The sequence below is a fragment of the Macaca mulatta genome, chromosome 2, assembly GCF_049350105.2.
Source record: "Macaca mulatta isolate MMU2019108-1 chromosome 2, T2T-MMU8v2.0, whole genome shotgun sequence".
In the NCBI taxonomy this organism is placed as follows: domain Eukaryota; kingdom Metazoa; phylum Chordata; class Mammalia; order Primates; family Cercopithecidae; genus Macaca; species Macaca mulatta.
In genome coordinates this window covers 151800506-151820971 of record NC_133407.1, presented here as the reverse complement: position 1 = coordinate 151820971, position 20466 = coordinate 151800506, and the positions used below count along the sequence as shown (strand labels likewise).

The following is a 20466-nucleotide window of genomic DNA, read 5'->3' as shown; positions in this document are numbered from 1 at the left end:
TTTTTTTTTTTTTGAGACCGAGTCTCACTCTGTCGCCCAGGCTGGAGTGCAGTGGTGCAATCTCTGTTTACTGCAACCTCCACCTCCTGGTTTCAAGCGATTCTCCTGCCTCAGCCTCCCAAGTAGCTGGGATTACAGGTGCCACCCCACGCCTGGCTAATTTTTGTAGTTTTTTGTTTTTTCAGTAGAGATGGGGTTTCACCATATTGGCCAGGCTTATCTCGAACTCCTGACCATGTGATCTGCCCACCTCAGCCTCCCAAAGTGCTGGGATTACAGGCGTCAGCCACCGAGCCTGGCCCTGTCCAAACATTCTTAAACTGCAGCAGGTATTACAATCATCTGGAGGGTGAGAATTTGCATTTCAAATGATTCCCAGCTGAGGCTGCTGCTGCTGCTGTTTCTAGGACTCCACTTTGAGGACAACTGTTGGAGTGCAAGGAACACAGGCTGAGTGTCGGCCTACTGGGCTGTAATCCCAGCTTCATCACACATGGGCTGTGTGTCTTAGGGCAAATTACTTACCTTCTCTAGGCTTCAAGGCGTCTGTGATAAATCAGAAAACAATCCGCACCTTGTAGAATTGCTGTCAGGATTACATGAACTCATGCAGGAATGTGGCTGACGCCAATTGTGAATTACTTTCACTCCCCATACCCAACTGAGTTTCCTGAGGGTAGGGCCCACATCTGCAGCCTCTGAGATGCTTAGTGCCTAACACATAGTAGGTGGGAAGGTATGCTGGGAAGTTGTTGAGCACATTCAGGAATGCACACATTCTCAACGACAGATGTATTCAAACAGTGAATCACACGTCACATATGTCCTGCCTCCATTAATTCTGAATCAGTGGAGTTGGGTCAGGTCTTCCGTCCACTGGGACAAAAGAAGGTGTTTAAATCAATAACATAAAGAAGACTGCAAAAGGGAATATTTAACTCACTTAGGAGACACTGTTGATTTAGGAGCACTTAATGGCATCCATTTACAAAACAGGTGACCCCACCACTTATTATAAATGAACGTATCTATTCATTACAGCCGAGGCCCTGCACTCCCTTGGGAGCTGTTCTTTGGTGTGAACTCACTATGTAAAAGGCAGCAGATTGTCTCCCCAACAGCTACCAGGAATGCAGCCCCGGCCCTGCCACAGCGTCTAAGCTAGTGACATCCAGGTGAGATGTTCTGAAGGAGGACAAGCCCTTGCAGCTTTCTGTTTATATTTTTTTCTAGATTCCCTCAGTTTCTCCACCCATTTTCATATGCAGATAAGCCCCAGTTTGGGTAAAGCTACCAGGAAAGAAACCCAAGTATATCAAGGATGGCCATTCATTTTGCCAAAGGGATGGCGCTTTTTTCCTTCCCCTTGAGACAAGATTTTACACTGTTGCCCAGGCTGGAGTGCAGTGGTGCAGTCATGGCTCACTGCAGCCTTGAACTCCTGGGCTCAGGTGATCCTCCCACCAACCTCCCTAGTAGATGGGACCACAGGCATGTGCCACCACACCCGGCTAATTTTTTATATTTTTAGTAGAGATGAGGTTTCGCCATGTTGCCCAGGCTAGTCTCTAACTCCTGGGCTCAAGCAATCTGCCTGCCTCAGCCTCCCAAAGTGCCGGGATTACAGGCGTGAGCCGCTGTGCCCAGCCTGATGCCTCCTTTTAAATAAAATCTTTAGCTGATGGGTTCCTTTAAATACTGGGCTCCCCTAGCACACTAGAGATGAGAATCAAGTGATATTGAAAAACCATTTTCAGCCCTTCCCGAATCTCTGTATGGTATAAAGAGGGGTGGGGTGCAGGGCATTGCTGAGATTGAGACAAAGATGAGCATGGAGAGAGGGAAAGAGACCTGCCTTAGTGCTGTGGGTGGTCCCTAAACCAGAGTGAATCTGGATCAACGTGATTTGCCTGTCCAGCAGACATTTATTGAGCACCTGCTATAGACCGGGCACCGTCTAGAGGCAGGGGATACAGTGGCAAATGAACAAAGTTGCAGAGCTACATTCTGGTGGAAGTGACAGTGAGTACACAAGTGATTAAGCCAGATAATGATGGACTGTGAGATGGGCTTTAAAACGAATTGATGAGACAGAGAGAATGTGGATGAAGGTTCAGGAAAGTCCCAAGGAAGAAGTGACAGAGCATGTGTGTATTGTCTTAGAGCTCTTCACGTATGAGGTCTGTCTCTCTCCCAGACTCTAGACCTGAGGGCGGGGCTTAGAAGCTGCAGAACCCAATTCTGCCCTGGTCCCAGGCTCCCGGGGGATCTGCAAGGGGCCCTGTAAGTGTTGGCTCCACCGGAGGATGTGCTTTCTTGAGTGAGGAATGGCGAGGCGCAGGCAGCCGGGGAAAAGGTGGGGAAAAGGACTGTGACCCCGCCTGGACTTGTGGGGTACGCTCAGCAGGGCACGCTCAGCAGGGCTGGCAGAGTCCCTCCTGAGGCGGCCACTGCTGCCCCCCTTCTGCTTTTCCCTAGTGTCACTCCCTTCCAGAGGGCCAGGGCAGACCCCAGGAGGAGAGTGCAGCAAAGGAAGTGGGGAGTGGTGTACGGTCTGGGAGTGGGGTTCAGGGAGCAGGCTGGGTGTAAGCAGAGCACCGCTGAGGCCCAGCACCAGATGGCTCACTGAATTCTTTTCGGCAACCTCAGAGACATGGATTATTATTCAGTTCTGTTTCACAGAGGAGGAAACTGAGGCTCAGAGAAGTGATGCCCAAGGCTATACAGCCAAGAAGGGAGCTGAGCCAGGAGTCTGCCTCTGCAGGCCCTTGGGGGGCAGATGCCAAGGTTGCTTTGGTTACTCACACATCAGCCAAGGCGGAGACTTTCTCCCTGCAGAGGTCTTCCTCCTGGGCCTTGAAGGTCAAATGGAATAGTGTTGTAAGAATGAACCTGGGACTCAGTCCTGGGTTCTCATCCCTCATTAGCGCTTTGCCCTTAAACAAATTCCTTAACCTTTCTGAGCCTTGGTTTCTTTTTCTGGATGGGCGGATAGTATAGTCCCTACCTTAGAGTTCCATTGTGAGCCTTAAATGAGATGACCTGTCGTGCATTTAGCACAGAACCTGCATTCAATAAGAACCTTGGATATGGGGGAAGAGGGACTGTGGAGCTTCATGGTTAAGTTCGTGATTTGGAGACCAAATGAACCTGGGCTCAAATCCCTGATTCAGCCAGGTACTAGCTGTGTGGCCTTACATAAGTTATTCAACCTCTCTGAGTCTGTGTATCTGTAAAATGGAAGGTTGTTGAGGATTAAGTGTGGGTGCTTCTGTAAAGTGCCTGGCCCAGACTGTGTGCCCTGTGAGAGGAGGCTGCAGGAAGAGGCAAGAAGAGGCAGAGAGTTGGGAAAGGAGGCTTAGGAAGACCAAACCACTTGCCCAAGATTCAAGATCATGCTCCAGAACGTGGAGCCTCCATAAGCCATGAGCATCCCTATTGTGGGACGCAGCCTATGGCTGGAAAGGGTGCTTATTCACTCAGCACACCTTGGCTCCTCTTGCACTTTGGCCCCTGTGGAAGGTGCCAGGGCCACAGTGAAGCAAGGGGAGGAACTTGCAGGCTCTGAAGGGCTGCTGTGTGCCCAGTCCTGGCTAGGCAGTCATGGGTATCATTGCCAAGCTTCACACTGAGCCTGCAAGGAAGGTGGCACCATCCCCACTTTGAGGCTGAAGATGCTGAGGCCCAGGGAAGCATAGTAACTGTGTGGGGTCACATGGCGGGGCTGGGATATCTGCTGGGCCTGCTGCCCACAGGCCTGCCTCTTCCATCTGGGGCACAGAGAGCTCACGGGCGACACCTGCAGGAGCCTGGAGCCCTGTTCCAGGAGCTGTGCCCCAGAGGTCCAAGCCCACCCAGCATAAGTGTCCGCACTCCCTGAGGGTGCTGCTGTGGCTCCCTGTGCCACCTACCAGGGAAGGAGGAATGAGTATGAAGGGCTGAAGTGGGGGCATTTTTGATTGTCGGCGGGGGCTGGCAGGCACCTGAATGAGAAGGGTGATGGCAGTGTGATGGGGGAAGTTTAGGGAAGAGTCCTCTACCGATGGAGGCAGCAGCTCAGTGGAATTTCCTCCTGAAGTTGTCTTGCCCCTTGAATCCTGCGGGAAAGCTGGCAAATGGCCATTTCCCTTCCACTCGAATAGAGACCCATAACTCAAGTAGCTGCCCTTCGGACACCACAGGACTGTTCCCTGCAGGCCCTGCCCCTGGATTTGGGACAAGCAGTCCAGCTCACCTAGCTGGGCTCTGCAGGGAGACCAGGAGGGATGGGGTGTGGCCACAAGAGCAGCCAGACTGATGAGGGATGTGACAAGCATATTCTCACCACCTTCTTTCATGTTTACAACAGACCAGCATTCCCTGTGTGGCAGGGATTGCACTGGTCACCGAGGACCTAGAATCATGGAGTGCTCTGGGGATCCAGGCTTGGAGGGCTTCTTGGAGGAGGTGACCATTCCTGGCTGTTTTGTGTGCTAAAGAAAACCCTCACCAACCACCAAGCACCCGTCATGTGCCAGGCTCCTCAGAGCCCTGGCAGAGCCACCTGTACCCATGCTGGGTTTCGTTTCTCCTTTCGTGGGATGCTGTGTCCTAGCTGTGTGGTTCTTTATTGCAGCCCCTCCCTCAGGGTCTTTCCCATGCATCCTCAGCCTGTGTGAGTCCGTTTGTCAACTAATGGCACCATAACAGCTGCGTCTAATTTTTATTCATCTAAAGACCACAAGAAAACAGAGCCTCCTGACACCTCAAACCACGATGGGTCTTAGGTCTTAGCAGTGCAGAAGGAGCTGGGGAAAGGAAGCCAGATAACCAGTTCTTGGATGTGTCCCAGTGTGACTTGGGGAAGTGCTCCCTGCTTCTGTGAGCCTCAGCTGCCTCATCTGAACAATGGGTGGGCAGCACTGGGTCTTGGTGGCTCCTTCAGACTTTACCATTAAGGCCACTGTGTTTATTTAATTTTTGATTTTTGTGGGTGCACAGTAGGTGTATATATTTATGGGTCACAGGAGATATTTCGATATAGGCATGCAATGCCTAATAATCACATCAGGGTAAGTGGGGTAAGGCTGCTTTAAAATTAGTCATGGTTGGGGTCTTGGCCAACCCAAGTACCATTGTGGTTGGGATGAATTCCCCTAGGGCTATGGTAGCTGTCTGGAACCAGGCCAGTTACACAGCACAGTGGCAGTGTCTGGGCCCCACCACCAGGAAGGTGCATGGAGAGCAATGGTCCTTACCTTCAAGGTGCCCACAGTCTTAAGTAAGGGGTTCTTGCTCTGCCTGGGGGTAGAGGGATTAGGGGAGGCCTTAAAGAGAAAGAGACATTTGAACTGGGCTTTGAAGATTGAATAAGACATTGCCAATCAGATGGAGCAACAACCCAGGAAGTAGGAACAGGATAAACAAAGGCACTGGGGCCAGGAAGTGCAGGGTGCATTCTGGGAGTGGCTGTGTCGTAGGGATCACAGCTGGGAATGAGGCTGGAAAGACAGGCAGGAGCTAGATGACAATACAGGTGGTGCCTGAGCAGTTCAGTATCACGCAGGAAACCCGGGCCACAGACCTAGGTCAGGGTGGACAACCCTGCCTCACCTCCAGCAATCCCTAGTTCATTCCATTTACTTTGTTTAGTAAGATATGGCACGTCCCAAATTCACAAGTGGTTTCTGTGGAAAATGGTTGGAATTTTAAAGATAATTTGGCACTTGATAAGAACAGCTTTATTTATGTGGAAACATTTCTGTTCTGGGGGGATGGACTGGCTTCCCTGAGGTGCCACTCTACAGAGTGCTGTGTTCCATGCAGCTGTCTCTGGCTTTTTACTGCATCTAACAGTCATAGGAATAGGTTCTATTCCATATTTGGATGAGAATGGTGTGGTCTTAAAACTCATCCACCCAGGCTGGGTGCTGTATTGTCCAGGCTGGGTGCTGTATTGTCCAGGCTGGGTACTGTATTGTCCAGGCTGGGTGCTGTATTGTCCAGGCTGGGTGCTGTATTGTCCAGGCAGGTGCTGTATTGTCCAGGCTGGGTGCTGTATTGTCCAGGCTGGGTACTGTATTGTCCAGGTGGGTGCTGTATTGTCCAGGCGGGTGCTGTATTGTCCAGGCGGGTGCTGCATTGTCCAGGCTGGGTGCTGTATTGTCCAGGTGGGTGCTGTATTGTCCAGGCTGGGTGCTGTATTGTCCAGGCTGGGTGCTGTATTGTCCAGGTGGGTGCTGTATTGTCCAGGCTGGGTGCTGTATTGTCCAGGTGGGTGCTGTATTGTCCAGGCTGGGTGCTGTATTGTCCAGGCTGGGTGCTGTATTGTCCAGGTGGGTGCTGTATTGTCCAGGTGGGTGCTGTATTGTCCAGGCTGGGTGCTGTATTGTGGTGGCCAGTGTGGCATGAAGCCTCGGGTCAGTGTCAGTGTTTATAGTTCCTGGGGCACATCCCTCCACCTCTCTGGACCTCAGTTTCCCTGTCTGTAAAATGAGGAATTGGGGCTGAGTGGCGGCCACAGAGCTCCCTCGCAGACCCAGCATGCTAACTGTGATGGGGAATGCTCATTTCGTAAGATGAATGGTAACATAGTGGTGGTGAACAGACAGTGAGCGGAAGCTCAAAATGTGCTACAGCACAACTCTTACTGATTTTTATGGTTGTCGGTAAGACACAACCTGCTTGAAAGATGAGGAACCTGAAGTAGCCCGAGAGGTGGCTTAAGTACCATCAAGCATTTGGGGTCTTTGTGGACTAGCTCTGGTGGACTTCAGAGCCTCCTAGAAGTTGTCAGAAGACCTTCAGTCCCTTGATTTCCTCATTTCACTGGCGCTTTTTTTTTTTTTTTTTTTTTTTTGGCGACATGATCTCAGTCTGTCATCCAGGCAGGAATGCAGTGGCACAATCACGGCTCACCACACCCTTGACCTTCCTATGCTCAGGTGATCCTCCTGAGTAGCTGCGACTACAGGCACATGCCACCATGCCTAGCTAATTTTTCTGTGTTTTTGTAGAGATGGGATTTCGACATGTTGCCCAGGCTTCACGGGCGCGCGCGCGCGCACACACACACACACACACACACACACACACAAATTGTATTGGTTCCAGTCCAATCCATAACTGGTCGTTTTTTTTTTGAGATGGAGTCTCACCCTGTTGCCAAGGCTGGAGTGCAGTGGCATGATCTCGGTTCACTGCAACCTCCACCTCCCGTGTTCAAGCGATTCTCTTGCCTCAGCCTCCCGAGTAGCTAGGATTACAGGCACTCGCCACCATGCCTGGCTAATTTTTGTATTTTTAGTAGAGACGGGGTTTCACCATGTTGGCCAGGCTGGTCTTGAACTCCTGACTTTGGGTGAGCCACCACACCTGGCCCATAACTGGCTTTTTTTAAAATAACAAACACTTGTTTAAAAATTATTTTTTGGCGGGGGAGGTTACAGATTCTTGCTCTGTCTCCCAGGCTGGAATGCAATGGCACAATCTCGGCTCACTGCGACCTCCGCCTCCCGGGTTCAAGCAATTCTCCTGCCCCAGCCTCCCGAGTAGCTGGGACTACAAGCACCTGCCACCATGCCTGGCTAATTTTTATATTTTTGTAGAGACAGGGTTTCACCATGTTGGCCAGGCTAGTCTTAAACTCCTGACCTCAGGTGATCCACCTACCTCAGCCTCCCAAAGTGTTGGGATTACAGGTGTGAGCCACCATGCTCGGCCTAAAATTTTGAAAACTTTAAGTGTTCATAGAGTGAAAAGTTCTCCATTCTCCTGCCCACCCCTGTCCCACCTAGATCTGAAGCCTAGTGGGCAGAGGCCTTCACTGTGAATTTCTGGAACCTCTCAGTTTCCCTTCCCAGAGGCAAGCACTGGTACCTGTCTCTTGGGTCTCTTTTAAGAAGTAATCTATGATTATACAATCTTATATAAGCATACTAGTGTTCTTTTATAAGTACACTTCACGTTTTTCTGGACTTTCTATCACAGTATTGTGTCTCAGATCTTTTCCTATAAGTATGCAAGATGCTGCTGCCATCTTTTTAACATGGGACTCCATTGATGAGTGTAATACAATTTACTTAACCAGTCCGCATTGAGAGGCATTGCATGTTACCTCCCCTGAGTTCTGCTTTTTCAAATAATTAATATCCTTGGGCATGCCTCTATGTGTCTGTGTGCACACGGGCAAGTGGCGCTGTAGGATTCATTCTCAACAGTGCACCCCATCTTGTGGCCATCACGTCTGAGGATCATCTGGCCCAGCCCTATCATTTCAATCACTGTCTTCCCCCATGATGTTTGGATTCTGCTCTTGCACGGGGTGTCTGGCTGAACACGCAGGGGGTTTGCCAGGGTAGTTGGAGCCAATGTAAGACTCCCTCAGGAGAGCTTCATTTATTTCAGAGAAGGGCTGCATAATATTGTATGTTTTGCAGGTCATGTGTCTCTGTTGTAACTGTTTAACTTCATCATCATAGTCCCGAAGAAGCCATTGACAATACATAAGTGGATGAGCATGGCTCTGTTCCAATAAACCTTTATTTTTAAAAAACAGGCAGCAGGCTGGACTTGGCTCTCAGGCCATAGTTTACCAACCTTTGGTGTATTCAGCTGTTGAAGACCTTCTGTGTACCAGGCTCCACTGTCGGCACAGGGGCTGCTGCAGGGAAGGACATAGAACCAGCCTTAGCAGTTGGAATACAGCTCACTGGTATAAGCGAGCAGGTGCGGTGTAACCTGATGCCATGTAAGAGGAGTTTCTGACTTGGACTAGGGACTGGTCATGGGTGTCTTTCTGGGAGCAGTGACATAGGAAGCTGAAAACCAAGGTCCTAGCTCTGAGCCAGGCACAGTGGGGAGTGTGGGGAACTGAAAGAAGCTTAGTATTGCTGGAGGTGTGGCAGGCATAGAGTGGGCAGGAGGAGAGGTAAGGGCTGGAGAGATGAACCAGGCTACACAGGCCACGAGGCTGGCTGTGCAGAGAGGCTGGGCTTGATCCTGACAACTTGGAGAGAGGGGCTGCAAAGGCTGGGCTTTGGGAGAGTGCCACACGTCCAGCTGGAGGAAGGCAGGGAGGCTGTGGAAAGACTGGAGGCTGTCAGAAGCCAGGTAGCATAGAGATAAAGTCGGGTTGTAGCATGTGAAATGGGCCAAGGCAAGCAGCTCAGGACTAAAACCTGGGTTGATACAGTGGAACTAAACATTTCCATGACTTTTTGCATCCTTTGACCCCATACGTGGGACCCTATTCATCCCTCAAGGTCCAACCCAAAATGTCCCCCCATTAGAGCCTCTCCTGGGGCAGAATTACAGGCTCTTTCCTCCACTGTCATGACACCATACTGAGGAATACTTGTCACAGCAGTGTTTCCCCACTGAGGCCTCAGAGTAAGTACTAATTAATGCTTGCTAAATTAAATTAAACAGCAAGGTGAATTAGCTGGGGTAGAGGTGGCCGCTGAGCCACTCTTTACAGTTGCAGAAACGGAGACTCAGAAAGCTAAGCAATTTGTCCTAATGGTACATGCAAGGATTCTGACCAGTCTGGTCATTTCTGCAGAAAAATTGGCCTTCTCTGCCTCTCTAGGCTGGAACTTTTCTTGCTTCTGCTCACAGTTCCCTAAATTATTAATCTGCAAGGCAGTTAGCAGAGCAGGAGCAAGAGGCACACTTTGCAGAAAGATAAAACAAGAGAATCAAGATGCATTTGGTTTCCAGAGAGTCCATCATCTGGTATTCCAAATCCTAACAGGGAAATTCAATCCCCTTCTAAATCCCAGCCGAGACAATGTCCCCAAGACCATCCTGCTGGGCGGCAGGGCCCTGGGCCTGGAGAAGTGCCTGAAATTCTTGGACAATCCGGATGGTGAGGCTGTCAAAGCCTGTGTCCAGAGTACTCCAACAGCTGGGCTGGGGGAATTCTTTTGGCTCCATTTATTGCAGTCTATTTTTAGAGAGCACTTCAGACAGGGGTGGGAGTTTTCTGCTGCCTCTGCCCTCAACTGGGTCATTTCTACCCTATCCTCTCCCAGCTCCCTACCCCTGCCCTAACTACGACAGATGCCAGATGTGGCTGTGGTCTTTGAGCAGTGCAGCCTAGTGTTCTTCTCTTTCCAGAGCCCTCTATGTATAGGTACTTTTGTCCATCTTTTTTATTATAGCCTTCCTTGTGAGTGTGAGGTTGTATTGCGGTCTTGATTTACAGTTCCCTAAAGATTAGTGAGGTTGAGAGCATCTTTTCATGTGCTTATTGGCCACTTGTAGATTGTCTTTGGAGAAATATCTATTCAGACACCTTGCCTGTTTTTAAATTGGCTTATTTGCCTTGTTACTTTTGAATTGTAAGAGTTCTTTATATACTGTGGACACTAGACCCTTATCAGATACATGATTTGCAAATATTTCCCCCGATTCTGTGTCTTCATTTATTTTTAACAGAGCAAAGAAAACATGGGAAGCTGAGAAGGGGAATGTGGAGATGGGCAATGAAGGGGCACTGGGTTCCTGCTCAGCCTCTTGCCTCGGAACCCAGGTGCTCTAAACTATTTTTAGGGGTTGCCCTCTGCTGCAAGATGGGCCACCTCAGCCCCCTTCCTTCACTGTCCGCCTCCAAATGAAAGATTCAGAAGGGCACAAGACAATGACCCTGCATTGATGGCTTCTTGCAGCTTCCTGACTCCCGCAGGCCCGCCAGCTGCCTGGCCCTCCAGGGGATGGACTTGTAGGTGGGTGGCCCAGGACAGGCGGGGTTTTGATTGTTCCATATCTGCTTATTGTCTCCCAACCACGTCTAGGCATTCCACAAGTGTGGGCGCTGAGCACTGTACCTGCCTTCATGGAGCCCAAGGACAGATAGTAAAGAAGTAAACGTACAAATGGAGGACTGCAAGCCGTGAGCGCTCATAGTAGGAAGAGCCTGGGAGAGGAGGACAGGGTGAGGGAAGCCCTCTCTGAGTTGGCCCAGTTAAGCTGAGCCTCAGTTTACTCATTGGTAAAATGGGGCCAGGGTAACTCCACCTACTTCACAGTGTTGCCTTGAAGGCCAGCTATCACTAAAGAACTCTAAAGTGCTAATTACTATTACTTTAAGCTTGTCATAGGTGCTTGAAGGGTGTCTCTGGGTGGAGAAAGGGCAGGGGGCTGGGTGGGCTTAGGGAGAAAGAAGCAATTTTCCATTAGATCCTCCCCAAAAAGCCGCCAAAAGGGTGGTACCAACCTCAGGATAGGGCCCATTCCCTTCTTTGGGGCGCATCAGAGCCCCAGAACCACACGGTTCGGTCCAGGCGAGCGAAGTCCGGGTTTTATTAAACTGAAGGCAAAATCAAGATAGGCAGAGGTTGAGTGGGCATCAGCAGAGTAGGCTCTGTTTGGGGGTTTGGAGCTTTGTATTTGTTGTGGTTACACGCTGGGGAGAGAGACATGGCTCCCGGGAGGCGCCAGTGTTGAAGGGGCTGCGCAGAGCCTTCCTACCAGACCGGAGGCTTCGCGCCCTGGGACCTGGATGCAGTGTCTGGGACTCCGCCCTTGCGCTCGCCACCCGGCGCCTCGGCTCGGCCCCGCCCCTGGCTGTAGCCCCGCCCCTGACCCCCCTCCCCCTATGCTCCTGCCTCGGCTCCGTGTGACCACGCCTCCTGCGCTCCCTTCCCCACACGCTCCGTGCGGTCCCGCCCCTGTGCGCAGCCCCGCCCCCAGCTCGCCCTCCGGCCCCGCCCCCTCCCGGCCCCGCCCACTTCAGGGCCACATTCCTCCGGCCCGGCCTCGCGCTGCGCCAAGCGGGCGGCGGCGGAGGGGCGGGCTTGGCTGGCCTGGGGTTCGGACTCAGGGCCGGAGCCGCGGGAGCCGGCGGACACTGGGCCAGGAGCCCCGACGTGGTCGCGTGGCGGGTGGTCAGGTCTCCGGGTGGCCGGGTGTCGGCCCCGGGATCCGGCGGCTCGCTGGCGGGAGTCGGCGGCCTCAGCTGGGCCTGGGTCCCGGCTCCTGGCCCGGCCCGCTCCCGCTGCGACTGCCATGTGGTGCCTGCACTGCAACTCGGAGAGGACCCAGTCCCTTCTGGAGCTGGAGCTTGACAGCGGGTGAGGGCGCGGCGCGGGTCGAGCGGCCTTCCCGGGTGCTGAGCGGTGGACTGGCGGAGGCTGTGGGGACGCGTGTGCGGGAGTGCAGGTGACCGTCGGGACCGGGCTCCCGGCGTACGAGAGAAAGCTGCCTGCGGGGCGGGGTGCGTCCGCGAGACTGGGTTTGGGTGGGAGACCAGCAAACAGGACCCGAGTTTGTGCGTGGGAGAGAGAGACGCGCCCTTGGGACAGGAGCGCTGTGTGTCCTGGGAGGGTCTCAGGATGGGAGTGTGTGTGCGATCGAGGGCCTTTTGGAGTGCAAGTTGGTGTGGGGGTGAGTTTGAGTTTGTGGGGCTGAGAGGGAAGCAGTGGGACTCGGTGTGGGTGTGAGGTGAGGGGCAGGAGGGAGAGCAGAGGAGAGTTGGTGGGAGGGTGCCCAGCGGGTCTGTGCCTGTTTCAAACTGCAGGCAGGGCAGGGGCTGCCAGGGAGGCCTCTTGCAGGCCTGTCTATTCCAGACATTGGGCCTGTGTCTGGATTGATGTGTCTGTCCTGTCTGCAAGACCCCGAGTGTGTGTGAGGGTGGATGACCCTGAACAAACAGGCGTCCCAGGTGTGCCAGCAGCTTTTGTTGGGTACTGTGCGCCTGGCAGGGCCACTTGGGGGTGCACTGGGGTGTGTGGCTGCTGTTTGTGGCAGAGTGTTGATGTGAGGGGCTTTGTTTATGTGGTGATGAGTGTGCACCTGGTGTGGTCAGGGATGGAGTCTGGTGTGTCAGAGGGGCCAACCCTTTTCTACTTCAGGGCCTGTGGGCGGCTGTCTGAGCTTCCAAGGGCCCATGTTTATGGAGAGAAAGGGAGAAAGAGAGTGTGCGTGTATGTGCTGGGAATATTGATTTCCTCTCTCCAGTGGCCAGCACAGCTGCCCCCTGAGCTATCTGCAGGCCCTTCTGAGGAGCAGGGGGGTGGGGCTAAGGGGGTTTGTTGACAAGCTGACTTGGCGTATATCAGGCCCCCTCTGGAGGAAGCCCACCTGGAACTGTTTGATCTTTCGTTCAAAAACTGTGCAGCGCATGCCTAGCAGTTGCACTGAGAACATGCATATGTCCCCCTCTGCCCCTTCCTCACCCCAGAGGCTTGGGGCTCTGGGTTTGACGCTCCAAGTGGGGTTGTAGGGCTTCCCAAGGACCCATTGCTCCTTGCATCTGGGGTGGAGGCCAGGCACGCTGCAGCTGCAGGACCATCTGTCTGGAATCGGTGACAGCAGTCTGGACATGGGGGTCATGTTATTCATATCCCACACATACCCATGGCCTTCATAGCCCATCAGCTGTCCCACCCGGTATTGCAATTGCTTTTTATCCTTGTGGTACCAGCATCCTCAATTGCAGGAGAGCAAATCGAGGCTGAGTGTTCAGTCTTGTCAGTGCTAAGGCTCTGTGGTTTATTGAGTGCCTGCTATGTACCAGTCCCTGCTCTAGGCACCAGGGACATAGCAGTGAACAAAACGTGAAGTCTTTGTCCTCATGGAACCAGCAGTCTAGTGGGGAAGAAGAAACCATTAGCATGTTCTCCTGGCTGCACCTCCCTCCTCCCTCTGAGCTGAAAGTAACTGGGGGGTTTTTCTGCCCCTCCATTAGGACCTTTTCAGTATCACCATTCCAGTTGGCATGTCCAGCCACCTCTCTTGCATACTTCTCCGTCCCACATCCCTTCTCATTAGAAGTCCCTCCGGGTATCTCATCTCAATCTTCCAGCTGCAGGGAAGCCTGCTTGGATCCTTCTGTGGTCTGGGTTGGTAATGAACAGCTGCTCCCCCAGCCTCAGAACATGAGCCAGAGGTCTTGGAGGTTGAGAAGCCTCGCTTGGGTATAGCCCACAGTTCACGCATCAGCCTCAGAGCAGGTGGGTCCCATTTGCTCTGGAGCACCTGGTATGTGGTTCCATGGGAAGCTTGGGGGAGGGTTAGAGGAAATCAGCCCAGTCCCTGGCCTGTGGAGGCAGAGCTAGATGCTCCTTGGACTGGCCATATCCCCCTCTCTAAACCCAGATGGGATGCAGCATGGTCCAGAAACCTCAGGGGACCCCCCCCAGTCTGTAACAGGCCCAAGATAACCACTCCCAAGTCCAGCTATGCCACCATGCACCACTCTACAAATACAGGCTTCTTTCCAAAAGCATGTGTGGCACTTTGATGCTTTGCTGTTGGAGCCTTGTGACAACATAGGACTCTTCTTACCCTCGTTTTTTTTAAGGGTACACACACTAAGAGAACCCAGTGACTGGGCCAGAGTATCACATGGGGAGCCTACAGGAGAACCCTAATGTTGTGATGGAGGCCTCTGGAGGCCCTGGGATTTTCAGGCCTTCACTCAAGGAAGTCGGACTATGAACTGGTTGCACTAATGTTTACACAGCTTCAGTTCAAAAACGGACAGGACTGACAGCTGCATAGTCAAACAGTGTGACAACTGGGCAAATAGATGTTTCTGGACAGGATTGGACAGGGTACCCAGGGCTGCAGGAGCTCAGTATATGTGTGTGTACATGTGTGTGCATATGGTTTTATCTGTCTGAACTCTGCAGACTGTGGAATCTTGGTTTGCCTGGAGAATCTGGAATCCAGGGCAGCTTGAGACTTAAGGAAAGAAGGGCCTGGGGAAGCAAACAGATTTTGTTTCAAGTCTCAGCTCAGTTTCGTGAGTGTATGCAAGTTACCGCATCCCTTCAATCCTGTTTCCCCTTCTGTGAAAGGGACTGATAACACTGCTTCATGGAGTGCTCTGAGAATGTGGGTGTCTGAAGGCCACTGCACAGCTGGCCATCCTGAGGACTCCAGTCAAATGCCATGTTTGTCCAAGTCAGCACTCTGCTCTTCCCAAGCACCAATGACCCGCTGGATTTTCTTTCTTCCTGTTTTGTAAATTTCCTTTGAATTTTGATGACTTGTGGAATATCCGCCCAGTAAGCACAGGGGCAAGATGATGCACAGCCCAGATGGGCTTGAACACCACCGGAGGCCTTAGGAGAGGTCTGTGGAAGCGTATGCGTGTGTGTGTGTGTGTGTGTGTGTGTGTGTGTGTAGGGGGATGTGCTCAAAGGCTGTTGAATGTGATTTATCCTTTGTCCTCAAAAGCAAATTGTAATGAGTTTAGAGGCCATTAAGGCTCTTGAAGAATTAATTGGCATGGCCTTAGAGAATCTGGCTGCTCCCACTGTGTGAGCTGCTGCAGAGACAAAGTTGATGGCATTTATGGTGGAAATATGGCATGGTGCCACCTGGACCTGCCACTATCCTGGCTGCCGTGGCTGTACCCCGAATTTGGCAAGTGTCCCTCCGAGGCCTGGCCCTGTGGCTAGTACCCCGATGCCTGCCTCGCACAGCGCCTGGCCCCATGGCGGACATAGCCAGTTGTCAGTGAATGAAAGCATCCATAAATGCAGGTGTTAACAAGTGCACACATGCTCTCTTGGGCTTGGAGGAGTGCGTTGTTCTCTGGAGAGATGTGTATGACCCAGGGGACACATAGCTTTTCACTTTCCTGTGTTCCTTTATATACACAAACATGTACTGAGCACTGACTTTGTACCAGGCCCTGGGCTAGATGTAGTAGCACTGAGGTTAGCGGTGTGAAATGGTACATCACAGAGCACAGGACTTGGGGATCACGCAAAACCCTGACTCCACCTCTTCCTAGCTGTGTGGCCTCAGATATGTTGCCTCCCATCTCTGAGTCTTAGTTTTCTCATCCATGAAATGGAGCCAAAACAAACCCCCTGGGGAGGGTGCGGGGATGTGCAGCTTTGCCTGGTGACTGATGCATACAGATAGATCCCCAACAAATGGTAGCTATCATCACCATCATCAGTATTACCACCTTTTCCCTTTTGTGAAATCGTTGCTGAGTTAAAATGATTCCTCACAGTTTTCTTTTTGGCTGATTTGTGAGGTTGAAGACTGATTTCTAGAGTCTGTGTGGCTTTTTGTGAAGTTGTCCTTCTTGGGGTCCCAGCTGCTCTGACTTGAATTTTTTTTTTTTTTGCCTTGTTCATAGGTACCTGCAGCTTTGCTGCTCCTTGGAGGAAAGGCCCATTCTTTCCGTTTTATCTCCTCGGTTTGCAGTTTCCTGACATGGTGACAGTTTGATTTGAACTTAAGGTCCCCATGGAGACCCATAGCAAGAGTCCCCTCCCTGTTTGTAAAGATGAGACACTGTGACTGCATTTGTTTTTTCCTCTTTGTTCAAAGCTCAGTAATAATGATAATAGCAGCAGTTGCCATTTAGTGCTAAAGCTGCTAGAGTGCAAGAGTTAGCATGTGAACTCAGCCTGCTTGGCTTCAGGGTCTGTGTACTTCATGGCCAGGCTCTGCTTCTTCTGGGATTAAATAATCTTTGGCAAAATATGTCACCATCATGAATGGCGCCTTTTGCTTCTTCCCTATACTGCCACAACAGGTGTCCGGTATCCCCAGGCATCAGGATTCCCAACATGTTCCCAAATGTCTCAGTCCACAAGCTAGTTGATGACCACTCACCGGGCCTTCCTGGAATCTTGTCTCTTTCCCCACAGAACCCAAGAGCTGCATCCCCAGACTCTCTGGCAGGATTCTGGGACAGTGTCCTTTGCACTTGCAGGCTCTTCAGGGTAGCATGCTTGTGTGCTGTGCGCAGCCCCAGGCCAAGACTCTGCTTGGAGCAGGGTCCTGAGGACTAAAACTCACTGTCCCCTGACTCACTGAGGGACCCATGCCAACATGACAGGCTTCTGCATGATGAGGAAACCCAAGGCTAGGGCTTTTGAATCATTGGAGGACACGCAAGTGTGTGGGTGCTGAACTTGATCCCACGGGAGGGAAAAGGGATCATTAATAAACTGGAAAAATTGGAACGAGTCCGCAGCTGGGAGGAGGCCTCCTCATTCACACAAACTGGAAGGGTTCTCCCAAAATCCCCTGCTGCCCAGACCGGATCAGAGTCTGTCTGCCAACATGAATACTTTCTCCCTGATGCCATTTACAGAAGTCAGTGGTGTTTGCTTTTCTATTTCTGGCTGGGAGGGTAGGTGGTATAATCATGAAGTGCATGGATACATGCAAAGCATTTAAATGGTGTCTCATAGTAACATAGCAAGGGCCCGGTAGATGTTAGTTGTAATCATTGTTGTCTTTATTCTGGCTGACCCTAAGCTCAAAGGTCTCCCATCCTGAGAGAGGAAGCCTTTCAGAAAGACCTGTCCAGAACTGGCCCTGATTGGCCGTTGGTTGTCCCCCTCCCCAGAGCCCTGGCATCAGTCACCCATCTCATCCCATCCCTCCCTGGGCCTCAGTTTCCACATCTATGAGAATGAGCCTCTTGATCCTTGTAGTCATGTGCAGATGCAGGATGTTTAGCCCAATGGTTAGGGAGGCAGATTCTGTAGTCAGACTACCCATAACTCTAACTCCAACTCTAACGCCAGCTCTGCTCCTCATTGTCCCTATGATCTTGGGCACCTTCCTTAGCCTTTCTGCGCCTCAGTTTCCCCATTGGTAAAAGATGGATGACAGGAGGAGACCATGGAGTTGTTGTAAGGATTCAATGAATGAATCCATGTAAGTGCTTAAACTGCATGGTCAACACCAGATAAATGGCATCTTTTAGCTGCTGTTTTAGGCCTAAGAAGTTTGACTGTGTGGAATTGGACCATGTTACTTGTTTGGGGAGATGTGTTCCTAGATGGGAGTGGATTATTCATCTTTTTGGCCACAGACAAGACCAGGGTTAAAAGAGAGGGGTGCAGAGAGATAGTGGTGAGGGGAAGAAGTTAAAGGGCTAAAGGACTGCAGGCTGCTGGTGGTGTGACAGATGGCATACACAGTAAGAAGTGACTAAGCCCATGGACTTTAGCATGTGCTTGTAGCGTGCTGTCCAAACAGCCCACAAACAAGTGGATGGTTAAGGGTATTAAGAAAATCACTTTGCCTGTGGATTGGGGAAATTGCAAAGTAAGGCAGCTTGCTGTTGGGCTGGGATGAAGATTTCTTTAGACAGGATGGGCAAATGGCCTGCACCATGTGTGAGAGACACCCTGAGGTGTACGGACATCAAGGTAGAGGCCCCCAGCCCTGTGTCAGATGGAGCAGAGCTGTGGCACCTCTGGAGCCTTCACCTGGTGGCCTATGCTAAACTTCTGAGGCTTTGGGCAGGTCTGGCTTCCTGGTGGTACCTGGGGCTGCTTCTGGGGCCTAATAAGGCCCAGAGCTCCACAGCCTGACCTCAGGGGCAGTGGCCTCCAGTCCCTGGTTCTGCTGCTCAGTCCTCTCTAGCTGGTCTGTCTGCCTGGGAGGGGAGGCAGCTTGCTGCAGTGGGCAGAGGTGGCATTTGGAGCTGGAAAAACTTGGATTCCATTTCTGCCCCTTCCTGGATGTGTGGCCAGGGCAAGCTGGTCCCCACTGCAAGCTGCTGCCTCCTTGTCTGTCAAATGAGAACAATGGAGGGAGAGGCAGTGTGGGTAGCACACACACAAAACAGGTGACCATGCGTGCTGACAGGAAGGGGAAAGGAAGTCAGCTGGGTTTGGGCAAAGCCTTAACTGTTTTTGGTGGGTCTGAAGTTGGCACAGGATTGAGACTGGGGCTGGAACAGGCTACAGAATGAAAATGGTGATACTGGCATTTGAATGGCCTTTGAACTTCACACATACCTGTCTGATTAGAACCAAGAACCTTGTGAAATCATGACATTATTCTCATTTGACAGATGAGGAAACAGGCTAGAAAATGAAAATGACGAATTCAAGCTCTGCAGAATGTAGAGCTGGTCCTCTAGTTAATGTATGGAGCCTCTTTCCCCTCCCTGACGTTGCTGGGGAGCAGCATGTTAGAATGGAGCCTGAGGCAGAGGCAGAGAGGAACTGGGGGCCAAGGAGGAGCCAGAGAGACAAAACCTGCAGGCCCCAGCTGTGCGCACCCCAGTGGCAGCATTGGGTTCCCTGAGCATCCACCATGGATGGCTACAGAGGTGCACTACCATCAGCAGAGTGGAAGGAGAATCGTTGGAAGCGCCGCCCGGTGCCTGCAATCTCAAAAACATGTTCACCAGCCCCAGGAAGTCATCTGGGCTAAGAACCACCCTCAGATTCCTTGGCAGGATCAGGACAACTGTCCACCCAAGATGATGGGGGAGAGGGGCTGGAGTAGCGCCAGGCACCTAGTAGGTGTTCAGTAAACGCCAGCTGCTGTGATGACCCCTACCCACTGCACTGCTATTCTCCCCAGCCGTCATCATTATTACCATTGCAGCGCTGCTATTCCCGTGGGGTGAGGGTGGGGTGGAGAGGAAGTGTTTGGGGAAGCAGCTCTTTCCTCTGCTGCTAGGGGAGGGGGAGGTGCGGTCGCAGAAACGTGAATTCTCTGTTCCCTCTGGGCCATTCATTGACTGTTCTCAGAGCTCAGAGCCGTCATTTAAATGAGCAGGGTTTGAGTGTTTTTTGTTTGTGCTTAGTAAAAATGGCAAAATGGCCCAAGAAAATAATGGGCCTTGATGTGATAGCAGAGTCTTAGCGTTATTTTTAGCTTTTTGTTATGTAAAATTTGCAGCGTACAAAAGTAGAATGGTATAATGATCCCTATGTGCAGTTTTATTTCATTGCCCTAGATTAGTTTTAATCCCAGACATTTTGTTGATTTTATATCAAGGACCTGTCTCATGGTTGGCCTCATTTCTAGCTTTGGAAAAGTTGTATCACTGGGGCGGGTGCCTAGGGCAGGCCACAGTGTCCCTTGAACAGCCCTTAGCTGTGTTGGTCCATCTCGGGAACTCTGAGCTTGAAACAATTTCCCAGCCTGGTGACCAAGTAGCTTCTGACCCATTTGGGATGCCCTGTGTCTGGAAGTGACTGGAATAGGCTAGGCCCATGACTCCTCCATCAGACAGGGCCTTCCTGGGTCAGGGTAGGAGAACTCGCTTCTCTTCCGTCTCCCTAGGACCCCTGGAAGGCAGGGCGTGGAATGGGCTCTCAGCCTCTCTCATCGGATCGGGGGTCCCCTGGGTGGTATTGTGGCTCTCAGCTTCAAGCTCCACAGGGTCTCCCTGTTGCCCTGGCTTTCCCCTTGCCAGATGGTATAGCCAGGCTGCGGCCCCTGCCACCCTCCCAGACCCGTCAGCCCCTCATCTTGCTGGGCCCCTGGGTGGCCATTCAGCACTGGGGGTCCCTGGGCCTCTGCCCAGCCCTCTTTCCTTTTCCACTTCACGCAGTCTCTTCCTTCCTGGGGTTTCTGATCTGGCTCCAGCCCAGGCCCTGACATCCTGCCGCCCACCCAGCAACCCTCTCGAGGGGTCTCATGGGCACCTGTAAATCTGTAAGTTCCAAAGGGACACGTATTATCTCCCTCTCCCCAAATTGGCTTCTCTTCCATGACTTCATCTGATCCTCTTGGGCTTCACTTAGAATTCCA

The 20466-nt window shown here is 51.9% G+C and overlaps 1 protein-coding gene across 50 annotated transcripts in view; it reads left to right on the top strand.

Moving 5' to 3' along the window:
- IQSEC1 (IQ motif and Sec7 domain ArfGEF 1) overlaps positions 1–20466 on the top strand; it is a 392952-nt gene that overhangs the window by 309390 nt on the left and 63096 nt on the right. For 6 of the 50 annotated variants that reach the window (XM_077989963.1, XM_015130123.3, XM_077989948.1 and 3 more), the window contains exon 1: positions 11580–12053. In XM_077989963.1, coding sequence (XP_077846089.1) covers positions 11989–12053 — 65 coding nt within the window. In that variant the 5' untranslated portion in view covers positions 11580–11988. 50 annotated transcript variants of the gene reach the window in all.